At 34.3% G+C, this 22,003-nt stretch overlaps 2 protein-coding genes across 3 annotated transcripts in view; one reads left to right on the top strand and one right to left on the bottom strand.

The window, feature by feature from the left end:
- LOC124640957 (facilitated trehalose transporter Tret1-like) overlaps positions 1-13,416 on the top strand; it is a 50,925-nt gene extending 37,509 nt beyond the window's left edge. For both annotated transcript variants that reach the window (XM_047178940.1, XM_047178941.1), the window contains 5 exons: positions 1,634-1,862; positions 3,638-3,794; positions 10,274-10,663; positions 11,713-11,999; positions 12,287-13,416. In XM_047178940.1, coding sequence (XP_047034896.1) covers positions 1,634-1,862; positions 3,638-3,794; positions 10,274-10,663; positions 11,713-11,999; positions 12,287-12,608 — 1,385 coding nt within the window. In that variant the 3' untranslated portion in view covers positions 12,609-13,416. The remainder of the gene's footprint in view (positions 1-1,633; positions 1,863-3,637; positions 3,795-10,273; positions 10,664-11,712; positions 12,000-12,286) is intronic.
- Positions 13,417-14,544: 1,128 nt separating this feature from the next.
- Positions 14,545-18,909, bottom strand: LOC124640930 (cell wall protein DAN4-like). The gene is made up of 6 exons (XM_047178892.1): positions 18,888-18,909; positions 18,299-18,339; positions 17,557-17,695; positions 15,741-16,491; positions 15,245-15,381; positions 14,545-14,927 (listed from the first exon to the last, which is right to left on the bottom strand). The coding sequence occupies exons 1-6, from the start codon at positions 18,907-18,909 to the stop codon at positions 14,545-14,547; spliced, it is 1,473 nt and encodes a 490-aa protein (XP_047034848.1).
- Between the last annotated feature and the right edge of the window lie 3,094 nt (positions 18,910-22,003).

The following is a 22,003-nucleotide window of genomic DNA, read 5'->3' as shown; positions in this document are numbered from 1 at the left end:
TAATCGACCTTAATTTTCAAATAAACACCTGTGTAAAATAATTTCACAACACAATTTTATTCTGATTAATACTAACTGAAGGCCGGATACTAGGGGTCAGTTCCCAAAGCAAAAAACTCGTACCTTCTAAAATAAGCAACCTACAAGATGTTATGCTAATTCTGTAGCTCAGAACATACGACTTAGTTTTTTATGAGTAAGATTTCTTACGCTGTGTGCTTTCGTATATCAAACTGTCAACGTCTGTTATTCATATTTAGATGGATTACTTTAGAAGGTGCCTACTTAAACACTCCTATTTAATTTACAGTTCACTGAATAGATACTGTTTAAAATTCGCTACTATTCACGCAAAAGAGGATTGAAATCTCAGTTAATCTTCTCGGCTCAATTAAAGTCATATTATATCGTGTTCTTTTCATAAGATCCAATAAATAAATAAAAATATTTAGACAATTTCGATGAATCTTGAATGGTTTATTCATCCGATGAAATAAATCCACAAATTATTAGTTAATTAGATAATTTAAATAACTAGACATTTAGCGCTAACCTCATTATTTATTCACCTACCACTTCAGACATACCTATATTAAGAAACCCAGTTTTAAACCTATCTGTAGATAAATAATAGTAACAATAGCGGTATAATAATACCCTATTATACTAAACAAACAGTAATAATTTATAATTCTTTGCTGAATAAACTAGTCTTAGTTTAACATAACGTTGTTACTAGATTTTATTGAAGGTGTAGACCACAGAGGAAGTAAAGATGAGCAGATATGCCATAAGGCAGGAAGATCAGGCGCCTTCTTGAAGGTCAAGTAACGTACGGTAGGCGTGATCAGTTACTAGTCCCTGTCAAATCAAGACGAATTTGTTAAATATTAGTCTTTATTGATTGGCGATATGGTTTTAACAAAACATGGTCGGGTAATAAAGAAGGTGTATAAGGGCAGAGGTAGCCACATTCCTCGTCCCCCAAACACCCGCATTTTGGCGACGCTACTCTCTTACGAGACTTTGCGTTATGACATCTCCGCTAGTCATTTAGTTCTCCGTGGTATAATAGATAGACAGTATTAAATTGCTTGTTTGTGATTGTATTACTTATGTCATCATAATGTAAATGATATGAGATGATATTATGTCTGCTATCGGTCTGTAACACTGAAGCAGCCTTCAGATAAGTGGGTATTTCTTATCTTTATATGCTTAGAGCTTTTAATACTAATCTGATAGTCTTAATTGAATGGAAATGAGGTGGCTATTAATAAAACGAAGACCTTACCTACCCAAAAATCATCCAGATCCTTGCTTTTAGCATTACAAGTATGTAGGTTTCCGTAGTACCTAACCGACCGTAGTTGCGCCTTCCGTCTGTCTCGAAGCTGTATCCCATGAATATTGATACATAGACGACACTTGAAATTAAAAATCACCGACTTAAGAACGGCAACTTTTGCAATCTATTTTAACACACGTTTGGTTGAACGGACCATTAAATAATAATATAGTTATTGAAAAGAGTCCCACTAAATCATAAACTGGTTGTCTATACAACTATATACTTACATCTTTACACTCATGAGGATTTACTTTCATTTTTACACTTTTACTTCTTCCACAGGTAGCATGGCGTTCCTCTGCCAGCCTTTGGGCAGTATATTCTCCGGGCCACTCCTGGACTACTTCGGTCGCAAGAAGGCGTTATTCCTGGTGAACATACCACACGTGGTAGCCTGGTTACTCATGTACTACGCCTATGATGTTCCTTCTCTCTTCATTGGGAACGCCTTGCTTGGTATCGGAACTGGTATCATGGAAGCACCGTCTGTTACTTATGTTGGGGAAATTAGGTAAGCAAAAATTTTCGTTGGCTTTTATCACTTTTCTTTTCTTTCGAAAATAATTTTAAAGTTATGTTCTAAAAATATTCCAAGTTGGATTTTATTTTAAGTATGTTTTTCGGTGACTATTGCTGACTATATTAGGTAAGTGAGTGGTGGTATAATTTTCCTGACTGGATTTTGACTCAGTTAATATTATGTTACAAATAGAACTTTCATCCAATGCCCAAGACATGGATGGCGCACAATGTCCCCCAATGAACGTATGTTCTGCAGTAGTGCAGAAGACGGTAAAAGGCTTATATGATGATGATGTAAAGCCCAGCATAAACAAAGTAACCGTTAAAAATTGAGCACTGATCGAGCGCAAAAGCGTCTTGTCATGAGTTTTTTCAGCCTTTCTTTTTTTGCAATCTTTTTACTACATCAAATACCATCGTGTGGTCTGAACGTAACGATATAATTAAGCCGACCAACTATGGATATAATTGGTTTCTGAGCTGTTATTTTCTACACGGAACTAGGTACATTTATATTTGCGCAGACTGCAGACCAAGTACACAGAAACACACAGTTTTCTTAAAACATCTGTTTACGTTGAAAATTGAACGTAAAAATTCAGTTATTAGTAACAGTTTTTTTTGTAGAAAAGTGGTTGGCGTTGAACTTGGGCCTTAGAGTATTTCATAATATTTCCCTTATCGTGCATGATGTATTTGTACTGACAGAAGAGTATGGAAGAAGAAAACATGCACCACCCCAAATAAAATTGGGATAAGGGCAGGAAGATGCTGATGATGATGTGTGTTTGTTTGCACACCTCATACTCGGATTCTCATAACATCTAAAAATTAAACATAAAATATTATATCTACAAAATGTCATATTTTATAATAAAGTTGAATGAATGCTTTACTATCAAAATTAAATGTCAGTACGTCATACCTAAAAACTTCCATGAGGATACTTAAATTATCTAAAATCATCAGATCACTAATCTCTTTGTATGTGGCTGACATTTATTGTGTTATCTACAAATCTGCAAACATTACTATTTTGAAACGTAGCCTTGGTCAAACTGTAGGTGCCTACATAATATAAATATTCTGTCACAAACAACGAAGGCGTGTTTAGCCAGATTTTTTGTCACAAACTGGACCAAACTAGTTATAGCATCAAAATAAATTAATATTTAGACAGAAGATAAGCTGGATTTATTTTTATTATTTCTTAATGTAGACCATTTATATGCTATGCAGTATGTTTAGCAAATATTTATGCCACTATCTTTGGGGTGTCGTAAAATTATGCAAATGTATGTCGTAATTAGATTAGTCGGATCACCTTGTTAATCTAGATTTCGTAACTTTAAGTGCTGAGATTAATGTAATCCTGGGTTTTTATCTCACAACAACCTAAATGTCATTGGATGACCCTTTCTCCTTTTCCTCAAGGAAGTAGGTATACTTGAAACTGATTAGCGACAGACAAGACTGTTTTAATGAAATCCAGACATTGCAATAGTTACTCTACTATCGCTTCAACATAAAAAAGAATGCTAGAATAGATATTTGTGTACTATCCCACAGCCCTCAGAACTCCACAGACAGATAAGGAATAGACATTCATAACCGAAAGCTTCCACTGTTGGACAAAGGCCTCCTTTTGTTTCTTGCACAGGGTTTGGGCATGCGTGTTGGTAAGCGCAGTGTGGGATATTTTCAGCACTCAACTAATATTCTTGTCAGCCATATATTTAATCTACTTCTCATTATCATTTCCAGTGATCCGTCAATCCGTGGCATCCTGACCACTCTAACGAACGGGTTCACGGCTACCGGCATATTTGTGGCGTATCTCCTGGGAACTGTGTTACCATGGCGACAGGCCGCGCTGGTGGCTCTGACAGTACCACTTGCTACCATGGTGCTGGTGCTTTTTGTAAGTATATCCTAGTTTTTAATAATGAGTAGATGTGAATATGATGAATGACAGAGAGAAATGGGAGAAAAATACGTTTTGCGTTGATCTCAAATGACTTGGGAACAAAGCAAGAAGATTCTAGTTTTGAATAATGCATTGAACAATCGTAGTGATTAGTACTTAATCATTCTGCATGTGAGAGGAGGCAGATTGACGATAAACAGGTTTGATGATTTTTGGGCAATTTTTAAGGAAAAATTAATAGATACCACTGACAAAGGTGCTTGGAAATATACCATTTGTCGCAAATGGTTTTCGAGGCGTTAATTATGCATGGACTTTCTAGTGTCAGTTAGGTATGCAATTTTAGTCGTCCTAAAACTTAATAGGCTTATGTTTAAATACATAAAATAGTGCTAATTAATTAAATATTCAAGTATTTGCTTATTAAGTTATTTTTCAAATGCACTTGCAAAAAAACACGTTTTTATCGTTTTCATGACGCAGACGTTGCGATTGCAACTTTGTATATATGCGTTTATTGAAAGGGTTCAAATAATAAATTACTTATGGCCAGTTATTGTATCAATCAATGTGGGTTTTTGAGCAACGTTTTTTTCTGAATATTACATCTTTTTTTAACGAATTCTCTATGACTAAATTAGAGGAAATGTGGTCAATTATTGTTCAGAGAAGTGCTAATTAAAATTAATGCGAACAAGTTTATCTACAGGTGGTACTATAATTGTGTCATCTTAGTTTACGGATATTTAAATAGTGGGAATTCTTCGAATTCATAATACGTATAACAATATTAAATATGTCGTAAAACATGTTGTTTATTAATGTTATCGCGTAAATAGGTATCTGCCGCTTTAAAAATCAGACCGCAGCGGAATAAATTTTGCTAATATTATAATAAATTATAATTATAAAACCATAGATCATATTTTGCGATGAAATGTTCTCTCTGATCAATCATTTGGAAAATAATTTTGACATAATATTAAAATATACAAAAATTAGCTGTGCATTAGTTGGATTTTATTACCAATTCAAAATGGCGGCTACCAAAAACAAACCTGTAGGTAAAATAAATAGGAAAAAACAGTGACGATAGTTAAATGTTGTGAAGGCTTCTAAGAACATAAATTAAGTTACGATTTAAGTAATTTATGAGGTTAGTTTGTTTGTCCCTTCTATTCAAATGAATAGTTTATATAATATGAAAAACGACTAATGTCGATCTAATTGATCATTTGCATAAAAAATTGTTTATGGCCCATAAGAATGTTGCCATCGTTAAAAGCTATTATTTATTTAATTTGCTATAAAACTTGTTTAGGTGTAAAGTTTAACGTGGTATTGAGTAACACGGAAAAGTTTTTAGTGATGGAAGGACTTTGGTATTAAATTAAATTACAGGCACTAACTGGAAGACTGATTAAACAGTTTCTTCTACACACGCTCAAGAAGTTAGTGAGAAAAATAATCAGGGTATACTATATAACTTTTAGACACACTCTACTCTCTTAATCTCTCTCTCCCAAACTCAATCTAATAAAACGGATACCTTAGGTACTATGTTTTCTATCTTATAAATCCTAACAAACTAGGTTGGAGGAAAAAAATATCGGGCAACGCTTTACAACTTAATACAACTCTGACCTTCTAAGTTGTGCGAAACATGCAACATCAATTTAATAAGAATGTTAAATAAATAAATATCACAATATTTTCATAGGTATATATTTTTTTACAACACACGTGTATAGATAAGCTAAGTGGCAAGAAAATTTCGTATTGAAGAAGTAGATTAGCTTAGATACAATAACTATGTGGGTGTGACGAAACCTAAAAATAGAAGCGTCAACAAAATTAAGCTAAATAACATCCGCTTGAAGAGCTATTAAAATAAAACATAAAATACGATCGATAGATTTCTATCCTAGATAACGTAAACAAGATTTATGATCCAGCTGCTCAATTGAAGATAATGCTTAAAAAAATAAAAACATTAAATTAATTAAATATACATTATTTCCCAACTTTCGGTAGATAATGACCATTTTATACATGGCAACCCATTAACACGTTTCTCAAATCCGCTGATAGGCCGAAAATAAATGTGAGTGAAAAAAATATGTTTCGAGTGATAGACAGGTGTTTCAAAAAATTCCTTTGCATCAGAAACCTGTTAGCACATAAAGGTCGAAATGTGTTGACGGATTGGCCGTTGAAATAATGAATACACTACAAACACTGAAGGTCAAAGCCTGAGTAAATTGTAACGTAGTTCCGTATCATTAATATCGGTAGTTGAACTGTAAAACAAACAGCAGTGTTCTGATTTTGAAATTGATTGTCATCATCATTGTAAAATGGCCAGTTTTAAATACTCCCTGGAGCTATCAAGACTAACGGTAGACAAGATGCAATACTGTCAAGTCATGATGATCAACCGTAAAATGTTCACCAAAATGTTGCTCACTTGGTCTTGCATCTTTGCCATTCTTTCATCATCATTCTTCTATCTCTGTATTTATGTATCTATCTATTTATGTATTTCTACATATTTTTTTTATGGTAAGCGACTTTTTAGCAAATGTAACAAGAACCTCAGAAACTTAAGTTTATGATCATTACGTGTAATTTTAAGTTAAACTTCCTTGAACTAAGATTACACGTCTAATGCTCTAACATTAAAAATAATAGGATGCGTCAATCAAGCCTCTTTGCCTTGACCGACTAGGTAAATTGTAGCTAGGTTTATACATATTGTGTTTTAAGAACTTCACTTGGGAGATTGTTTTCAAGATTTTTATGGTATACCTAAGCACAATATTCAGATTTACCCACTAATTAGGTAACTAGTGAAATGAGGCGCTAAGTTAAAAAGTATAAAATAAAAAACTACATATTATTAAAGAAAGTCCAGAGCCTCGTTTATTCTGTATGTCCTTCGCGACAAACTCAAAAACCATCGCAGGCATTTTCACGTGGTTTTCACTGGTGTGTAGAAAGTTAGGATATACAATATCCGGTCGGGCACAGCCGGGGTGGGTCATTAGTTCAAGGTACATTAAAGTGAAAACTACAATGGCGTTACCACTAAGCTTAAGTATCTATCAGATAACGTTTTAGTATGTCCATACCCGTCTGGGAAAGATAAACTTTCTAAATCGTGGGGTAGGTAGACCTCTACCTGACCTTTCGGGAAAAAACAAGCATCATAATAAAATTATGATTCATATATTCGAGTTATCTATTGTTTGCTGCATCTTTACTTTCCTGGAAAACTACGATTACTAATCTTATAAGTACGAATGTGTTTACTTATTTTATCGGTTACTCTTCCATAGTCACAGTCAAAACGCTTGAAAATTATCTCTGAGGAAAATACATATATGCCTTGCATGTCTAGCTTGATTTTATAAAAATATTTCATGATCCGTTTGTTAAATCACTTGGGATTTAAAAAAATGCAATATTGTACGTTTCTGATGATGACTTTGTATAATATTAATTTCCGATTTATTCATGCAAGGCCAAAAAATAACCGGTTTTCTAGTTACCAACCGGCTGTGCGTAGCTTACGTTGCACTTTATTTAGAGCAAAACGCATATGCAAGCACAGCATTCTAGACACAGCCTAACAATTTTACTACGTTGCACAAAAACTATAATATAATGCAATGTACAATTTTTTTATCTACTTAAAAAATATTTTTTTCAATAAACTGCTGCATAAGCAACTACTAATTAATGTGACAAGTTGCTGTTAGATTTATATTTCTGTACATTATTTTAATTCGAATTGAAAGGATTCTCTTTATAATATAGTTAAGTATGTATGTATTTAAAAATTCATTTAAAGGACCTTTTGTTTGTCTAGACTGATAAATATTAATAAAAAGTCAAATCATTAATTTTATTAGATAGATATTTGTTTAAAAACGATAATGTTAATAAATGCATTCACTTAAATCTTTTAATGCATTTCCGAACTGGTAAATGGACTTATTACTGGATTATCCGAATAGACTTTATATCTTTGCTTTTTTATTAGCATTTACAAACTAAAGATTTATTAATTATTTATGTGCTGCACTTAAATTAATTTCACAACACCATTAAATATTAAAATCAGTAGTTTAGTATGAAAGTATTTGCATGTTTATAACGTTAATTTTTTTCGTCTCTCAGAACGAAGACAATTTGTCAGTGAAGTATGATTGATCGATCTATGCCCAGAATTAATTGTTCAACTTCAGTTTAATTGAGCCCATTGATATTTGTTGTTCATTGACTGTATAGCATTCCAACTCTTTTACATTCATTCATTGATAGGTTATACGATACTGAATCCGTATACTATTATTTTATTATAATTCTCATGGTTTTGCTTATTAGCATGCACTATCTTTTATGTATTTGTGTTAGGTATCATAAAATTATCATAATGTCTAATATTCAATTGACTGAAATCAATAAATTATTTCATAAATTATTTCTTGTTCATGGTAACTAAGAAGATAAGATCTCCTCAACTAAACTGGTCCTATTTGATATAATATTTATGTATTTGATAAAATATTCACAGGACATAGGCAAAACTGCTGACGGAAGCTAATGTTCCAATAAAAATATGGACTTAGGTAATAATGAAGAAAGCTTTAAAACGTCATCAAACGTCATACCTTATTAATATTATAATTATAAACAATCAATAATGCTTCTTTTATTTAAGACAATATGATTTATGATATCAAATGCCGATCTTAAAACTATAAATTGTTATTTAATTAGACCTTCAAGCGACATCGATACCTTGACCGAAACATTGGAGTAACTCGTCAGGTTTATTATATCGGTCAAACTTTGAAGGCCATCCACTGTTACACGTTATTCTTCCGCGTGCCTTATGACAGAGTATTTGAAGATTCTCAACTTTGATATAAACTATTTTTATTTAGTACGTAACAGGTTGTGTCTTAGTAGTAGGTGAGGAAAGAAGGAGAAACAGAAGGAAAATACGTTTATTTACGAAGACATCACGTAAAGACGTAAAAAAATAAAATATACTGTCTTAAGCTAGATATTTGGCTCGACATCTAAGTACTTACCTACATACAAGAATCTTTGAATGCGTTGATGCAGGTGAATATGGATGACTGCTACGTACAACAGTACCTACGCTTAGTAGTGCTTTTTGTGTTCAGGTCTATAAATAAGATGTCCACTTTTTGCCCATCTAACCAGTTGCGGAGATGTTGCATGAAAAAATATTTAATTACTATTCAGCCATGAAACTTATTATAATTATCTAATAGAATAATAGTGAATAGTGAAGTCCACGATTCGCTTTAATTATGACATCCACAATTAATTAGTAATTATGAGCATACAATTACAAGTCAGTTATCTCGGTTATGATAATTATGTTTTCATTTACTATAACATCGTTGCATACCTTTTAAAACAGTGATACCCTACAGCTTAGTTCAAATAAAAGAAACAAAATCTTGTAGAACTTAAAAGAGATAAGAATAAACTTAAATAACCCAATTTTTGATAAGTTCAATGATATTTTTATATCTGTACCATCTTATGAATGACTTATTAAGTAAAAACTTCCGGATAATTTCCTTGAAATATAATAAGATAGAGAAGTGATAAAACAAATCAATTAGTCATGATCATTAACCTACTTATTATCAGCATGGCTTCTGAACTAGAGGTCGAGTCATGGGCATGCCACGTGCTGCGTAGATAACTTTTTATTCATTAAAGTTTCTATATTCATCCTTTACATAAAACATTCAAATCTTCTATTAAACTGCACTCTATGCTGTGATCAGATCCCCCAACCACACTTTTCACTGTCGGTATTATATGCTTGAAGCAAAACGGCTAAGTATAACTTCATGGATTCGATTTCCAGGTCAGATAAAGTTTTGAAGTTTTCCATCAAAATGTTTCTCTTTAAGTGTTCTCATTCTGTCTTCGTCCCTTATGTGAAAATTAACAATACCTAATCTCATCATCATCCTCCGAGCCTTTTTCCCAATCATGTTGGGGTCGGCTTCCAGTCTATCCGGATTCAGCTGAGTACCAGTGCTTTACAAGAAGCGACTGCCTATCTGACCTCCTCAACCCAGTTACCCGGGCAACCCGATACCCCTTGGTTAGACTGGTGTCAGACTTACTGGCTTCTGACTACCCGTAACGACTGCCAAGGATGTTCAATGACAGCCGGGACCTGCAGTTTAACGTGCCATTCGAAACACAGTCAATGGTGTCTAAGATATACTTAGAAAGTACATACAAACTTAGAAAAGTTGCATTGGTACTTGCCTGACCTGGGATCGAACCCGCGCCCTCATACTTGAGAGGTTGGTCCTTTACCCACTAGGCCACCACGACTTTTACTTAACAATACCTAATCTACAGAATGTTATAACGTTATAATTGAAAGGTTGCTTCAATGATTTCAGGTCCCCGAAACACCAATCTGGCTGCTATCAAAGGGCCGTCAAAAAGAAGCTCTCGACTCCCTCTGCCGTCTCCGAGGCTGGGCCAAACCAGAAGACGTACAAGAAGAATTCGATGAACTTACAGAGTACTATGAGAAACTGCAAGCGTGCATGTTATGTACTAAAGAAGGAAAAGTCGTGGAGCCTTGCGAACATTTTAATGTGACTTCTATAAAGAAGATAATTTTGAAGATAAAACATGTTTTCTTCGTAAAGGAGACGATGAAGCCGTTTTTATTGGTGCTGGTGTATTTCTTCTTTTATACCGTGAGTGGGGCTTTGCCGGTGAGGCCGACTATGGTCAATGTGTGCAGTGCCTTTGGAATGAAGTATGATCCGAAGACCATTGTTGTAAGTATTTCATATTTCTTTTCTCGTACTTGGCTAGTTTTTCAGTATTCCCAAATAACGCTGGTATAAAATAGATCTGAAAGGGGTCTAGGATATTATTTTATTTTGGATGCTACAAGGACTGGCTAAAAAAAGGTAATTGTTGCCTGGTCACTGTGTGCGTCGTTTCTATTTTAAGCTTTTGCACAATATTTAGATATCCTTATAATGACTGGCTCACGGCAGCCACACCTTCCAAGGAGTATTTTATATTATTAGCTGATTAATATAAAATACGTGAATTCGATAAGAAAATAACTGCTTTTTAATTCATGAACCACGTTAAACACGTAGATTCCGACAGTAACAATTTGAATTATGCACTTGTTTTTATAATTAAATAATCGAGATGAAATCTGGTTGACCTTACAGAACTAGTTTTTTCCGTAATACCGGAATTGGGATACTTAACATTTGAGTAGGTAATGCATTTCTGAGTGAATAGCTTAACATACCAATAGGTATACTCGAGGACGAATCTATTAATAGGGGTATACCTACCTCTTCTCTCATTCACAATAAAGTATCTATTGGTGCTACATATAAAATACATAACCTCGACAAAGCTATTAAAGTTGGTATAACTGTATAAGATGTCGTTTAGGAAAATAAGATCACATTTTAAAATACTGTCGGTATATATTTTATGCATTGAGGACAGATTTGGACAGAAGAGGTAACTTGTGACAGCCTTTTAAAGAATGATAAATGTGGCATAATGAGTCTTTCAATGAGAGATATTCCAAATCTTCAAAAGTTACTTAACTTGAAGCCTTTTCTCGCAGCAATTTATAAGTGTAACATTGATAGAATTATGTTAGAGGTATCTAAAACTGACGGATACTTAGTTAATTAATTAATGATAATGAAGTAATGAGAACTCCAAACTAATATTTTAGTCCCTAAGTATTCGGCCGGTTGGTACAAGACCATTTTCAATAAATATGTTTTTTTTCCTTAATTCTTTTTTTACAATAATTTCTATAACACATTATTTTTCTCAATTCCAGGTCGTCGTAGGCGCTCTATCCATAGTCACGAGTCTTTTATCAGCTGTCATAGTGAAGACTATAGGCAAGCGAAAGCTGGTCGTTGGTTCAATGTTAGGCACGGCTTGCTGTAGCATCGCTCTCAGCATTTACGCCAGAACTTACCTTCCTTCGACCGTCTTCTCTTATGATAAGGAGACGTTCCCTGAACCGAAGGATGTACTGCCTGTAGTCTTGTTCCTAGCTCTTACGTGTTTCAACGCTCTTGGGATACCTTGGGTGCTGCTGTCTGAAGTTTTTCCGTTCAAGTAAGAAATGTTGTATAAATTATTTAAAATTGAACTTGGTCTACAGTCTTTCTGTCAACCATAGCCTAAGAAAAGAAAATGACTATTATTCCTAAAACATTACATTTACCATTGACATTTACCTCCCTACAGTGTGCAAGTATTTTCAATCAAGTGTTTTTAAGTTACTTTAAACCGGTAGTCTTCTAAGTATGCGCTTACAATAATCAAAATAATTTCATCAGTTAGCTACAATGAATGATTCTTGTTTGAATACTGCTATAATTTATTATTTTCTGTCTTTTCAGGAGTCGAGGAATCGCCACAGCCTTAGCAGCTGCTGCGAGCTACATTTTCTTCTTCTTCGCATCCAAAACTAACTACAATATCGAGTATGCCTTCCATCTTAGCGGAACTTTCGGGTTATATGGCATATTCGGTTTTATAGGAACAGTATATCTTTACTTATTCCTGCCAGAAACAGAACAAAAAACTCTGGCAGAAATCGAAGCTTACTACAAAAGTGATAGGAAAATATTCGCCGATGATTTCGTCATAAACGCTTTTAGGAAAAAGAAAGTCATGAGCGGTGAGGCCGAGAAACCGATGCTAGTCAAATCTATTAATTGAAAGGAAATGTGAGTACAAATAATACCCAAGAACTACTTGATGCCTAGCGTCTATAATGTATAGATAGATATACACCAATTGCTGTTCATGCTAAAGTAAATCTTCAAGCAGATTGAGTCATTTGGGTTGTCTAAAAGTTCTTAAGTCTATATTTCATCTTCTTTCTATCCGACATGATGTTGGGTTCTTCTTATACGTAATTAATATTCAGGTATATTAGTACCTCGCCTTGGCTTTCATTATAGGAGTGATAGTGAAAGAAATATTATAATGAAGTATACGTAGTAAATGATAAATAATTAGATTTATTTAGCCTATTAAGTAAAGTAAGTTTGTATGTGGTTTCGTCTGTGAATTATTTAAGTATTTTATGTATGTGTAAGGTAATTTGTACAAATATACTTATATTCGAATTTTATTTATCTGATATCCTAAGTATATCTTGTTCAAGATGTAACATTTCAATGCTGGCGTTTGATTTGCTAAAGGTTCATAAGTTTGGCAGCTGGAAATTTATTATTGTTTTTAAATACTCAATTATGTAATACATTCCTTTTTATTATTATAAATAATAAAGCATATAAGTTATACATACTCATAGTACCATAAAAATAAATTTTGTATGAATGAATTTCATAGTTTTGGGATTCGGTACAGAAAACTTGCCATTATGATTAGAACTAAAATAATGTTATTTTATTGAATAGATATCATGAGAACCTCAGAACGAGACTGACCGTGATTTTTTATGAAAGGAACTGTATATACTGTTGCTACTATTGTAAAAATAAAATTGTTTTCATTATGATAGTTTTTTTTATTCTCTAAAGTAATTAATGTTTAAGATTACATATTTCTAATGATTAAGTCCATCAGACATAATGATATGATTTTATTACAGAATATTAAAAGATGGCCTCACAATAGTGCCTTGAGGAACACCAGCTTTAGTTTGCAATAATTTACTATCAATTATTTTTCTCAATAGCGAGAAACGCCTACTAAAACTACAAGAATTAAATACGTATATAGTTGTGTGTAAATGTTATAAACTTGGCAATAATTGCTCTTAGGTTTCCTCAACTTAGATAAAAATGGAGCGATACAGTGAACCAAGAATTTAAGTAACATGATATTTTGACAAATAATTTAATAATTTCTGTACGTAGGTAAATGCCAATATCGAGTATGCCCTCTTCGTCTTTTAGTAGTCATCCATGTAAAAGGTCTCTCACAATTTTCAGAATTACACGGAATTTTTGGATACCACCATGGCGAAGTTTCTTGAGGTGTTGTTGTAAATGTTATTTGACTGTTACCTGTTGTTGCAGAACTACTACCAGTTGTTGACAGTGTTGTTGGTTTTGTAACTTCAACAGTCGTCGTTGTAGTTTTCGTGGTATCTACTTTAGGCTTCTCGGGCACAAAAATATAATCTGATGTAGTATTAGTTGTAGGTAGTGTCTCAAAGGCTGTAGGTGAAGAAACTGTTGGGTCTGTTTCTATTGGACTTAAAGATGGTGCTGTTTCGGAAGTCGACGGGTTTGATTTCTCAGTCGTTTCATGTGTAGTTGGTTTTGTGTCCAATTCTGTACGTTCGATAAAATGTGTAGTTTTTACATCTGATGTAGTAAGCCAAGAAGTAGGTCGATCACACGGTGGTTTGTATTCACAGTTTTCTGAATTATCACCAGCAGTAGTGGTTTCTATTTCATTTTCTTGATAATCTGGCTTGTTGGTGATGTCTCCACAGCATACGACCGCATAACCTGAAAACAAAAATATGTACTATTAATCTACCTGGACTTCTAGTCTTGGCAACATCATATTTTTTGGCAAAGAAAATTCAAATGTTGCTGGTATTTAAATAAAAAAACAAGATGACATTAAAAACAGATGTATTAACAATAAAATACAAAAAATATTCGTACATACACTACTCATGATGCCCATAAAATCTTCTACGCTTTATACGCCTGGTCGTTGTAATCCATGTATGTGGTCTTTCGCAATTCTTATTTTCACACGTTGTAGGATACCACCAAGTGAATTCTGGTTGAGTATAAGTTTCGGATTTTTCAGTAGTAGTTGTTGTAAACTCTTCAACTGTTGTTTTAGTTGTCGGTTTTTTACTGGGTTTCGTAACGATTTCCTTTTCTGTTGTGGTCTTAGGTTTAGGCGTTGTGCTGACTTTTCGAGATGTCGTAGTTGAGTCTATTTTTGTAGTAGTTGTCGTTGTTTCTGTTGTTTTGGTGGTTTTAGGTGTAGTAGTTGTTTTAGATTGTGTTGTTACTTCAGCTGTTGTTGGTGACTTGGTAGCTGTTGCATGAGAGTAAATATCGTGTGAAATTATTTATTTCACGACAAAGAATTAGGTCTAAGAAGGTGGCAAAGGGAAACTATGACGAACATTTTATTTTAGAAGCATGAAATACATAATAGTAAAAATACGCGTGTAGACATCATTTTATTTAATGATTTCGAACTCTTAAAACATCATTGGATACTAGGTATGTGGTTCTTTAATGACGGTGATCTGTAAGCTCTATTTCCTTTGCAAGTTGTAAACCTTCATTAATTAATGAATTGACACATCAAGCCAGAGGTTTTAAAAAGTTTAAATCAATTGTGCTTACTTGTTTTAGGTTTTTTTGATGAAGTTGAAGTTTTCTGACCTTTTGTTGATGATGTGATTATTGTAGGAATAAATGTTCTTGTTGATTCTTCTGTAGTTTCCCAAGTTTTTGGTCTATTACAACACACGCTTCCTGAACTATATTTTGTGTAACAGTTAAATCAGGGTGAGATATTCTTTAGGCCGAGGACATACGAATAATGCGACAGTGACGTTACGACGAACGTGAAATTAAACTATTCTTTGTGGTGTGACCACATCAAACTCATCATTGTATTATGTCTAGCCTTTTCCTGTACATTCTTAAAAAATCCTCAGGGTCGTCACGTTACTGTCGACATATCATATGAACTCGGCACTATATTCACATACTATTATCTTCTTCATATTTATAAACATCAGATTCGCTGAATGCAAATTCTTTCGAACGAAAATGTATATAGTCATCGTAACGTAAATTAGTGTCTACAGGCTCTGATTCTGATTCATGAACGTACTTATGTTCGTGTTCTGACGTTTGAACACGTTGTGAGGTAGATTCAACTGTTTGATCTTCCACTGATTGTTCAGCTGATGGTAAATCTTCATATTCTGGTGTAGGTGGAAGAGATTGTGTTGTTTTTGGCGTAGTAGAAGTTTTTACAGTAGTAGGAATAGTTTTAGTAGAAGGGGAAGTGTTTGTAGTCTTTATAGAAGTAGTAGTAGTTTTGGTAGGAGTAGTCGTTTTCGGAGTTTTTGTTGTAGTAGTAATAATTTTTGGAGTAGTTTTGGTAGTACTTTTAGTTGTTGCTTTAGTACTAGTTTTAGGAGTAGTAGAAGTTGTTGTTGAAGTAGTTATTGTTGTCAAAATGGTAGTAATCGTAGTGGGAATAGTACTAATTGTTGTAGGAATAGTAGTAGTTGTAGTTTTAATTGATGAAGTAGTAGAAGAAGGCTTAGTTGTTTTAGTAGTTGATTGGGTGGTAGCAGTTGATGTTTCTGGAGGCAAAGGTTTATGCGTGGTATGAGGCGGTGGGGTTACATTTGTTGATGGTAACGCTGAACTTCCCGTAGTAACTGGAGGTTTCGTAGTCGTTTGTTTCTTTGTAGTAGTTTTCTTATTTTTCTTTGTTGATGTCAGAACTGTAGTAGGTGTGGAACTGATTGTACTGGTCAATTTCGTTGTTGAATGGGTCTGAGTTACTGAAGGTGGGCTGGTTATGTCTAATGCTGAACCCAAGCAATATAGTCTGTAAGTTTCTCGATATTCTGAAATGTTTTACAAAATGTTGCATATTGTTTTCAAAAGTACCTAGGTACAGAAGTTTTTCAATCGCAAATTAATGTGTCTATTTCAAAAATTGTAGCCCTTTGCAAATTATATTAAATTAGAAAGTAGTATTTAATTTTCTGCACTACATTTAAAAAGATTTTAAAATTTAACATTTGTTTGACTAGTAGAAACTAAAATTTGGAGTAAAACAATCGTAAAGTTATTGAATAATTTATTTCAAAAATGATTTTATTTTATTCACAATGGTAATCTTGCTGTCCAAGTGGGCAAGAATTAACTGGCCCTCCAGTGTGTATTTTGTACCCTGAAAAAGGACAGACAATAACAATTTAGAATAAGTTTACCCGATGTTTTACTCCAAAATTAATTCTAGATTTAAACAATAAAATGTTTGTTAAGTAAAAAAAATATTTTGTTCCCATTAGCACTATCATGAATATGCACGGGTATCCCAATACCTACTTCTGAAATTAAATAGGACTTTCAAACAAAACTTGACCGCTTGTATGCCGCTAACTATAGAACAATTGAAAATAATTATGTCTTGCGTATCTGCCCACACTTTCGTATTCAACTCTCTTCATATAGCATTTATTTGCGATATTTTTTAATATTCGTCTTAGAAGACCTCTATAGAATATATAGGCGCAAATATGCTGTACATCCCATTGGTAAGTGGAGTGCGAAAAACCCACTGGACTGTTTTTGCTACTGGTACACAATCATATATAGTTATCGGCACGAATCTTGAGCTCTGACCTTCACCTGTGCAGAAGTAATTTATTGGGTCCCTTTTGTGGTATGAAGTGAGGCGCAGGGGCGGGCTAAAGCGGTGATTGGCCCGCAGTGCATCGCGTCATAGCCGTCACTCGGGATTGGTTCTTTGCTAATAAATCACTTCTGAAGGTCAGCGCTCAAGATTCGTGCCGATTATTCTAAGTGGAGTGCGAAAAACCCGCTGTGGTTGCTACTGGTTCACAATCACATACTACATACTACGATCTACTTTAAAAAAAATATGTATTTTTGATGATACATACGTGCCCCAAAGTCACAGTTGTATTCATACATGTCACACTGATCCAGGAAGGTTTTCCGACTGCAACCATCCTCAGTTGCAGCGCAAACAGCCTGATTGTCGTGGATACACGCCACTGCTAGGTGGCAGTAATTTATTGGCTGTGAAAAGTATGAGCGGTTTAAATAAACTGATACCGATCATCCCTACTAACATTATAAATGCGAAGGTAACTCTGTCTGTCTGTCTGTCTGTCTGTTACTCTGTCACGTCTAAACCACTGAACTGATTTTAATAAAATTTGGTACAGAGATAGAGTTGACCTTGAGAAACAACATAAGATAGTTTTTATCCCGGACTTGGAAACGCGATATAACCGAACTCCATGCGGGCGAAGCCGCGGGCGGAAGCTAGTAACACATAAAAGTTTTTTTCTTCTAATTAAGTGAACTGCAGGTTTAACTTGACAAGCCCAGTGACAGAGTTTTCTCAAGTCGACCTGATAGCTTCTGAGGGTACTTGAACGCCTGACATAAACATAGTGTACCTATAGATATTGGCCCTAGACATTCGCTAAATGAATAGAACATTTAGAATGAGCAGTAGAAGTCGGCTAGCCTCTATTCACTGAGTGTATTTATCATGGTCTCCCTGGTGAACAGGAGGTGGTGAATGGGACTTTTCAAAAGATTTTCAACCTGCCGTAAGTGCTTGATCGAAACTACAAAACTAACGGTTCAATTGTAAGAAAAAAATATAATTACATATGTCAAATGCTGCTCAGTTCTGTATACTGATGTTAATACTGAAACAAAGAAAAACGCAATAGAGAATTTTGGTACGTCATTCGATATCAAATCAATAATCATACGAGGTACTTAACAATTGCACACAAACTATGTATTTATCTTCTGACTGAAGAACTGACTCTGTACACTCTATATACTTCCCTATGTATTTCCTTATGTACGCTCTATGAACTCCCCTATGTATGTATTTCATCATGTACGCTCTAAAAACTCCCCGATGTACGCTCTATGAACTCCCCTAAGTATTTCCTTATGTACATTCTATGTGCTCCCCTATGTATTTCCTTATGTACACTCTGTGAAATGCCCTATATATTTCCTTATGGTACTCCCTTATATGGGCTATCTAACACTGAAAGATTTTTTTTAAACAGGCCAGTAGTTCCTGAGATTAGCGCGTTCAAACAAACAAACTCTTCAGCTTTATAATATTAGTATAGATGGGTCACATGTTCATTTTTCAGTCCATAAAACGCTCTAGAGAACGTGGATAAAACTGTTAAAAAGTAGTTAAATTGGGAAAAAAATATCATTAAAATCTCACCCAGCAATATGTATAAAATCATTTTATCCTAACATTGTTATACTATTGTTTCCACACAGTTAGCCGATGACTGCATCCTATCGGTTTTGTTAAGTCATAAAACAAGTTTATGACTTATTTTCAGTCATAAACTAAATTGACTTCACAACTTACTGGCTTACTTGACGTTTGGATAGAAACTATGTTATTTTCTCTACATTACGTTTTGTTAATTATGGCGAAATAATTTTGTTTATACTTACATTCGTTTATACTTATATAGTGTATACTTATTTGTGGTATTTACTGTATTTATTTTTAATTTAAAAACAAACATTTCAAGTTTCCAGCAAAACCTTTTCCTGCCTACAATTTTCCAAATTAGTTGAAAAAGCGTATAATACTTACTTTTTTATATTTTTATCGACTTTCTGACATTGCAAGCATTGCCATTTCACGTTGTAATTCATAATTATATTAATCCTCATAAGACATGTTGTAATGTATATCAGTATTTTTGCAACTTCTTACTCAAAGTAAGTCGTGGTGGTCTAGTGGGTAAAGAACCAACCTCTCGAGTATGAGGGTTCGATTCCAGGTCAGGCAAGTACCAATGCTGCTTTCTAAGTATATCTTGAACACCAATGGCTGATAAAAAGGTGAAGGAAACATTTCGAGGAAACCTGGACTATAAAGTCTGAAATTGAGCATTGAGCAATCGTGGTGATTAATGTTCAATCCCTCTCCGTGTGAGAATAGGCCTGTACCCAGCAGTGGGGCGATAAAAAAACGCCTGTAACAGTAACACTTACTCAAAGCCTTTTTATTAAGCCCAGTGATCTACGGTACAAAGACCCGTGGTTCTTTTGAAACCCATGTAATTGTATCCACCAGTGTATTTTTCTATTCGCTATGATACTATACTTAATTGCTTTATTTTTTATTCAAGGCTAGAAACAGGCAATACAAAACCATTACATAAAGGTTTGGATAACAACTATGGGATTTATGCCATAATGACTGCATGTTGTTATAATAGATAGTGAACTTTAGATAATTGCTATCGAGACGCAGCTGTAGCTTTGAGTACATTCTATAGCAGTTCTGCAGCACAGCTTCTAATTCTATACATTTTTGAATATCCAATTTAATTTTTAACAGGATGAACAAGATATCTCTTGTGTCAAGCACCGCCCAACCGCCCGGCTTTCCTCGTGGGCCTCGTGGCCCAATGGAAACAGCTCGACCGCGTGATCGGGCGGACGAGCGGATTCCATAGAAGTTAGAACAACAAGGGATCCGGAAATTCGATAACATAATACAATTAAATACTAACTGAAAACGAAATTTTCCTTGTCTTAATCTAATCCATACTGTATCACAATGTATGACAACCACACACTAACATTGTAAGAATGTAGAAGTTTATTGACAATATGACAGTTACAGTTACAGTTACAGCCTTTTTATCGTCCCACTGCTGGGCACAGGCCTCCTCTCTCACGGAGAAGGATTGAGCATTAATCACCACGCTTGCTCAATGCGGGTTGGTGATTTCAGACTATATAGTCCAGGTTTCCTCAAGATGTTTTCCTTCACCTTTTTATCAGCCATTGGTGTCTAAGATATACTTAGAAAGTACATACAAACTTAGAAAAGTTGCATTGGTACTTGCCTGACCTGGATTCGAACCCGCGCCCTCATACTCGAGAGGTTGGTTCTTTGCCCACTAGGCCACCACGACTTTTGGCCACTAGGCCACGACGAATTCCTTTAAAGTTAATATGTATTCACGCTTATGAGTACCGAAGATTACCTTATCATCTCTAAAGACACCTCACAAAGGCAAATTAATTATGTTGTTTTAATTACTTAAACATTTTTGATTGCCCTTTCGGACTAAAATATGGGGCAAGGCTTTGTTTTATTGTTAAACTGACATAGATTAACGTTTTGATGGTTTACGGCCAGTTTCTTCATCAAAAGTTAAAGTTAAAGTTATGGCTAAAGTAAAAGTAACGGTCAAATTCGTTTTTTCAAGGCTAAAGTGACAGCAAAACTAATAGAAAAATTGAATTTAACCGTTACTTTTACTTTAGACATTACTTTAGCCATAACTTTAACTTTAACTTTTGATGAAGAAACTGGCCGTTAGACTTCAGACGATTGACATTTTTGAAGATTAACTATGTATTGTAAAAAACTAAAAAACTTTTCAGACTCCCATTTCTCGTTTTGTTTGTAATATTTCCAGTGGATTCTGCGAGCCCATTTAATATACGAATGGAACGGTGTTGCGAATACGAGCGACAGCAATCAATTGCCTACCTACATAGACCAAAGTTTTATGAACAACTGTTTACAATGACTTTTCACGTTTTTTTTTTTCAAGCAAACAGTTGTTTTCAGAAAAAAAAACGAGCGTGTATGTTGTCAGTGTACTTGGGCCTAGAGATGCGAAAGATGACATTTAAAACCGTGCTACAGATTTATGCGGTTCGGAATATGCCGCGCGTATGCGCTATGTTGTCCTACGCGCGGAAAAGTCCAAGCGGAAAATTTGTTTGAAAGTGCTGTAGAACAGATAAGCTGCCATACAGTCCGGAAGGTTTATTTTGATTATCAAGAAATGTCTTCCTTGTGTAGATCAACCCAAAGATCTGAACCACAATCATAAAATAATCAGTGTTGTGCCTTGAACTAGATTTAAGGTTTTTTCCTTAATTTACCTTCATTTTCGTATTATTTTAGGTTCCAAAGAATATGAGCTAACATGGCGCTTTTGGTTTAATTTTTATTACTGAACACCCATTTATAAATGTACAATAATATTAATCTCAAAAGAACATTATGTTTCTGTGTAGTTATTAAAATAATTGATAGAAATGTCTGCGATGTAGGAACACTTAATTGGCCTCAATGAGATATTGTGTTTCGTATTTTTTAAACCGGTATAGTTATTTTTCGAAAAACATTATCTTATCAAAACAGTTTACAGATAAGCTACCTATTAGTTATTTATTTGTGGTATAGCAGGGTTTTCCTAACTACCTAATGTAAGAAACGATTTGGTATAACTGTCATTAGTTGAGGTGCGCAGGCACATTAATTTAGTTCAATATATTTACATAGACAAT

The sequence above is a fragment of the Helicoverpa zea genome, chromosome 21 (genome assembly GCF_022581195.2).
Source record: "Helicoverpa zea isolate HzStark_Cry1AcR chromosome 21, ilHelZeax1.1, whole genome shotgun sequence".
In the NCBI taxonomy this organism is placed as follows: domain Eukaryota; kingdom Metazoa; phylum Arthropoda; class Insecta; order Lepidoptera; family Noctuidae; genus Helicoverpa; species Helicoverpa zea.
This window is presented reverse-complemented; position numbering and strand designations above follow the sequence as displayed.

Bases quoted from the DNA above. Each gene is read 5' to 3' on its own strand.
- LOC124640930 (XM_047178892.1), bottom strand. From the start codon at position 18,909: ATGATTTTATACATATTGCTGG. The intron at 18,340-18,887 runs GTGAGATTTTAA...TCTTTGTTTCAG, and splicing joins GATTTTATACATATTGCTGG to TATTAACATCAGTATACAGA. The intron at 14,928-15,244 runs GTAAGCACAATT...CTCATGCAACAG, and splicing joins ATCAAAAAAACCTAAAACAA to CTACCAAGTCACCAACAACA.